This window comes from Ctenocephalides felis, unplaced genomic scaffold, assembly GCF_003426905.1.
Source record: "Ctenocephalides felis isolate EL2017-DRISC unplaced genomic scaffold, ASM342690v1 CF-g0.4_SCAFFOLD_01604, whole genome shotgun sequence".
In the NCBI taxonomy this organism is placed as follows: domain Eukaryota; kingdom Metazoa; phylum Arthropoda; class Insecta; order Siphonaptera; family Pulicidae; genus Ctenocephalides; species Ctenocephalides felis.
Window position 1 is genome coordinate 38,371,163 of NW_020537758.1, and position 6,474 is coordinate 38,377,636.

General features: G+C 29.5%; 2 protein-coding genes across 2 annotated transcripts; one reads left to right on the plus strand and one right to left on the minus strand.

Moving 5' to 3' along the window:
• Positions 1-2: 2 nt before the first annotated feature.
• LOC113373713 (anaphase-promoting complex subunit 4-like) lies at positions 3-2,551 on the minus strand. Its single transcript, XM_026613991.1, has 4 exons — positions 2,443-2,551; positions 2,071-2,351; positions 319-1,910; positions 3-237 (listed from the first exon to the last, which is right to left on the minus strand). Exons 1-4 carry the CDS (start codon positions 2,549-2,551, stop codon positions 3-5), a joined length of 2,217 nt encoding a protein of 738 aa, XP_026469776.1.
• A 2,135-nt stretch (positions 2,552-4,686) lies between these two features.
• LOC113373715 (ribosomal RNA-processing protein 8-like) lies at positions 4,687-6,001 on the plus strand. Its single transcript, XM_026613992.1, has 4 exons — positions 4,687-5,116; positions 5,216-5,390; positions 5,481-5,717; positions 5,794-6,001. The coding sequence occupies exons 1-4, from the start codon at positions 4,687-4,689 to the stop codon at positions 5,999-6,001; spliced, it is 1,050 nt and encodes a 349-aa protein (XP_026469777.1).
• The last annotated feature ends 473 nt before the right edge of the window (positions 6,002-6,474 follow it).

A 6,474-nucleotide genomic window follows, 5' to 3' on the forward strand; every position in this document is an offset into this window, starting at 1 on the left:
TTTTAGCTTACAGATACTTTGGATGTGTTAATTAAACTATTATCACTGTCTTTTGAAAATTCCAAATCTTCATCGTCTTCATCATCTTCGACCTCCATTTCATATATTCTTATTTTCTTTTTGGTCTGAGATATTAATATTGCAACTTTTCTAGTTGATGATACTGCAAAGTCATTACATAACATGTTTTCAATCAATCTAATACTACAAGCGTCTATTATATCAAAAGCATTATATCTAGGAAGCATATTTTTTTCAACAAATATCATTCCAGTCTCTTTATTGATATTTTGAATATTTACAAATTTATCTTTCAACATCAGTATATTTAATTGTAGAAATATGCAGTTTTGTTTCACTGTTTGTTGGTGCAATAAAACTGAACAAATCTCAGATGAGTAGAATTGCATATTTACGGGCTTTAAATTGGGTAAATTTTTTGGCAATTTACTATCACTAAATGAAGATGGTGGTTTAAAATGGACACACACTGCTTTTGTTTCTTTACTTGAAACATCATATTGAACAATGTATAATCCATCATCATTTTCTGATTTGTCCATACAAGCTAATAAAACAGAGCCTTTTCCAGGGATATTGACTTGATCCACATGTAGGCTTTCACAGTCGGATAAGCCAATAAAATTAATATTCCCTTCATTTATAAAGTTGCTTCCAATTAATTCAAGTGGCTTTTCAAATACTTTTTGAATTGACTTTATGAACTGGTTGTGTTCTTGAATTAAAGAGTGATTTTCGTGATGTTCAATTATAGATGAGTGCAGTGATAAACATGAATTTTGTTTTAAAAATTCATGCCATGGATTTTTGTCAAAAACAGGAGGAATGGTTAAATAGTTGTCTGATAAATATTGGCCTAGTCGCTCCAAATTAAATGGACGCACTTTTATTGTTTCATCTTTATTGTTTGGATTTTCTACATAACCATCAATATTATCCAAAAACTCTGCTATATATTTAATTTCTTGTTGGGACATTTCTGCAAAATCATGAGGCACTCTTTCATCCATTAATCTAACAATTACAACATAAAGCCAGCGAAAAAATGCTTTGTAATTTTTCATGGAATGATCTATAACCTGCTGAACTTCACCAATTTTTACCAGAAATGAACCAATGTCTTTCAAGGCTTGTGTAACTAAATTTTCATTCAATCCTAAAGCCTCATAAATGTAAGTTAATCTAGCCATTCCTCTTAAATCTGATATGTGGTATACCAAAGCTTGGCCAACAGTATTCAAATTTTTTAAGACCAATTTTTGTATAGTTGAATAGCTAATTTCAATAGAAGCTCCCATTTTTTTCAGTCCTTTCTCTGTTAAATCATGCAAAAGGAATGCTTGCAATTCTATTGATGCTGTGCCAAACATCAATAAATCTAGAAAGTCTGCTGAAACACCACCTTCTGGTACGCACGCAGAATATTTTTCTAACTTTCTATCCATTTCTAATAATGCCGTTTCCCAAGCTTCTACTATACAATTAATAGTATTTTGCATATAGTACATTAAGTGAATTATGTGGCCATGTTTTAGTGCTAATACATGAAGTTCTTTGGAATAAATATTTAGTGTAGAAGTTTTAAGAATTAGAGTATTTACTTTATTAGCTGCTTTATAAGATACATACATATACTCGAATGATTCTGACAATTTAGCATCAATTACTACTGGATTTTCATGTTTGGTATATTTTTTAAGGTCGATAATTCCACAAGGAAATAGTCCAAAAACACTAATGTATACTAAACCATTTAGAAGACCAACTATTAATATGTTCAAAGTAGTCTGGTCTTTAAGATATTTTGAATCAGAACTCATTTCTACTTTTTTATTTGAATAGCTCGTTGAGAGTGATGGTAATCTTGGTAAAAATGTGGTGTGATCATGCTGAAAAAAGATTATATTAATGTAAAATAGTAACAGAAGGATATCATAAACATCTATTATTTTCTAAAGAGTTTAAAAAAATTATTACATATAATGATTTAATTTCTCAATAAAACTTGTAAGCAAATATATGTTTAAATCAAATTTTCATTATACTAACTATTGTTTCTGTAGAACTTTTGTTGGCGTCTGCTATATCATTTTGATTTGTTTGATCAGCTTGTTGAGACCAATTTAAACAACTTATTTGACCATCAACAGTAAAGCTATGAACTAATTCCTTGTTTTCAACATCAATTAAAATGATTTCTCCTGAAGTATAAGCTACGGCTATAACTTTTCCATCAGGTCTCCAAACTATATCTTGAACGATTTGTCCTTCTAGCGTAGGAGGCAAATTCCAAACTCTTTGCCAATTTAATCTATGGAGAGCAACTTCTCCTGGAGTATATAGAAATATTATAATTTATATGTTCTCATCCCATTTAGAACATATCAATAGTTTTCCATTTGTCTTTTACAAAACACTAACCTTTATTATTTGATATTGCCATTAAATCTAGTCTAGTGCACCAGGATGTGACATCAATTTCATTAACCACTATCCTTTCCTCTATTTCTTTCATAGCATAAAGAGACATATTGATAGTTTTTAAACTGTTTAAGTAAAATAATATTTAATACTATATACAAATAAATATTTGCTTGTGTCTAAAGGTGCGTCCACACCTAACGAACAAACACGAACGAACATAAACGAACGTACCAGAACGAACGGCAACAGCATAGTGTGGACGCCACGACGATCACGAACGAACATAAACAAACATAGCGAGCAATGTTCCGCAACTTGTCGGTACATCAAAGGGAATTGTTCGTTCATGTTGGTACTCGTATTTGCAGTGTGGACGTCTCAACGAACGCAAACGAACATTTTGTTTCAATAATTTAATAATAATTTAATAATAATTTTTTAATAATTTAATAACAATTTTAATAATTTAATAATATTTACTTTTAATTTTTGTGTACAGTTTGAAAATTTTAATAATATTTACTTTTAATTATTGTTTACAGTTTGAAAATTTTGAATAAATTATGAAATGGTCGAATGACGTAATTTTATCACACATAAATGAAATAGAAAAGTTTCCTATAATATGGGAGACTAAAGACCCTTTTTATAAAATTATTAGAAAAAAAACGACTCAAAATATAAATATTAAATACAAAAACTGAGTGAAATTAATTGAATAATTTATTTACTGTATATTTACAAAATATACACGAACAAAAATCACACAAAAACCAGTGAAAATGCCGTATGATTAAAGCTTACATCCATATCAATAATAAAACTGACGTTTCACGGAACATCTACGAACAACGAAAATTCAAGCGCTCACTGCTTTTAAGCGCTTGTTCAAGTTCGTTTGGAATTTTTCGCGTTCGTTCGTGTTCCTGTTCGTTCTTCTTTGTATTTTCTTGTTCGACATGTTCGTTCGTGTTCGTTCGTTAGGTGTGGACGCACCTTAAGGGTGCATTCGACTTGGACGCTTACGCGCTGTGAGCGCGCCGTGAGCGCGCTTTCATCGTTCGACTTGGCGCTGTGAGCGTCACATAAGTACGCCCGTAGCATCATCGTAGCATGTTCGTAGCACCTATTTTGCGCTCAAACGTGCTCACGCCACGGAGGTGAGGCACATGAAAGTGTCATGGCCGTTTATCAAAACGAATGCATGGAATGCATAATCTAATCCTAATTTCATTCATTCTTAGTTCATTAAGTACGCAAAAATGGCGAGCTGTGCATTACAATTATTTTTTAATATTAATATTAATATTAATTAATTTTAAATTTAATTAATTTTAAATAATTTTAAATTTTAATTTTAATATTAATATGAATTAAGCATAAGCAAACCAAATTTCATTTATTTATTTATTGTTAAATTGTTTATAATCCCGCTAAAAGATCCAGAAAGTAATAAAATTTACACAATTACCGTTACCGCCAGTTGCCGCCATTTTGATGCTTATTGACGCTCACAGTTTCCAAAACGAACGGAATTTAGTTATCGATTCTGAGCGCTTATCGGCCAAGTCGAACGCTAAAAATTCGTGCTTATAAGCGTGAGCGCTCACAGCGCGTAAGCGTCCAAGTCGAACGCACCCTAAATAACCGTCAATTCAAAGATGTCAAATCGAAAGGAGAAAGGGTGACAGGTGTCATTTTTGACATTTATCGATTGTTTTGTACCAACACTAGTGGGAGAAATGTTTTTGACAGATTGTCATAATAAAAATTCAGAAATCTGATAATTATTGACAAAACATTATATAATGCAGATATTCTAATTTTATATAAATAAATATAGAATAAATATATTAAAATGCATTTAAAAAAAAAAATTAGGTTTAGATCTTGGACTCCTTACAAAAGTAAACAGAAATATGACAGTTTGACAGATTGATTGTAGCCGCACGTGGTCAATAATTAAGAGGTTATTCAAACGTCAATATTTGTTATTTATGTTCTGTTTGTAAAATTATTTAGCCATTTATTCCATAATTGTGAGTGCACCAACAAAATTAAATACTCTAGGTAATTATAGTTTGAATCTAGTCTAAATTTTTGCATAAATTTGCACATAGTTCAATATAATATGAAAAATCTTAAATTACATTTAATATAAATATTTTTAGGTGATATATAATAATTGCAAAGTGACTGTGTAATCCAATAATGCTATATATTTTATAATACGACATAACAATGAAGAAAACTAAACCTAATTCACTTTTTTCTCCTGCCAAATGGGATAATGATGTCATACAAGAAAGTGGTTTATCAACAGAACCAAGTGTAAAGTGCAAATTATTAGAAAGAATTAAAAGCAAATACACACCAGCAAATGCAAATACTTCTAAAGATAAAACACCTAAAACTCGGTTAGACATGGCCGAAGACTCGTTTATAATAAACACGAACAATTTATCTTCATCAAAACGCAGAAGACGTCAAATGAAAAAACTTAAAAGGTTAGAAAATACTAAAACGGGTGTCAAAAGTAATGATAAAGTTAAAGACCAGAAAGATGAACGAACTTTAAGAAAGCTGAAAAAAATATTGCATCAAACAGACTCTCCTGCTAAAGAGGATCAGCAAATGTCGTTTCGTGAAAAACTTTGGGAGAAACTTAAAGGTAAATTTGGAGAACTATATATATATATATATATATATATATATATATATATATATATATGTTTATTGCAAAAATATAAAAATGTATTAATATTTTTAGGATCACGATTTCGATATCTTAATGAACAAATGTATACATCAAAAGGAAATGATACACAAAAAATGTTTCAAAAAGACCCTAGTGCTTTCGAGGCTTACCATGAAGGATTTAGGCATCAAGTTTTGAAATGGCCACTAAATCCACTTGATAAAATAATCAATGAAGTTAACCAAATGTAAATATTTCAAATTTCAACAATCTTGTTTGAATGTACTTAATTAACGTAATTGAAACTTATCAATTAATAAATAATTATTATTTACAGGCCTTCTTCATACGTTATTGCTGATTTTGGTTGTGGCGAGGCAAAATTAGCATCATCTGTTCCTCAAACGGTTAAATCTTTTGATTTAGTAGCATTGAATGAGAATGTGATAGCTTGCGATATGGCAAATGTCCCATTGAAGTCTAGTTCAGTAGATGTAGTTGTCTTCTGTCTGTCTTTAATGGGTGTAAATATTAAAGATTATTTGTTGGAAGCTTCAAGAGTTTTAAAGATTGGGTATGTATAAACTTACTTATGTATATATTGTAAAAATTATGGTGATCGCTTATTTCATTACTATTTTATTTTTCAGAGGTACAGTGAAAATTGCTGAAGTGTCTAGTCGATTTACTGATGTAAATAATTTTATAAAGTTGGTTACAAAGTATGGGTACAAATTATTGAGTAAGAACTTATCCCATGATATGTTCTATTTTATGGATTTCAAAAAGGTTTCAGTTCCTAACAAATCAAAGGTACCAATAATAGAATTAAAGTCATGCATGTATAAAAAACGATAATAAATAATAAAAAATGAATAATAAAAATTGTCTCTATTATAACAATATACTCTTCAGATTTTTTGTCTTAGTTATGACCAGTATAAGGCTTTAGTGACATTTTTATTTCTTGCAACTCTTTTATGCTCTTGTAATGTTTTAAATGTTTTTTTTTATTTAAATGCACAAATATTATTTTTATGTTTAAAGAATAATTTTTTTCCACAACACTATTTTTTAAATTTCTTATTCTATTATTAACTTCCTCAAGGAGAAGATTAATTTTATTAGGAAATAGGTTTTGCTTACTTTATTATTTATATTATTTTTTGAAAATTTTCCTGTCATTCTGAATCTTTTGAAATGAAAAATGAAAAAATATGTACTTTTATTCAAAACTTTAAAAATCGTTTTTAAACTCAATAACGACGATCGGCCGTTTCTCTATCATTAGCGCTTACGAGCAAAATATTCGTCAACGTTTTTGCCAAATT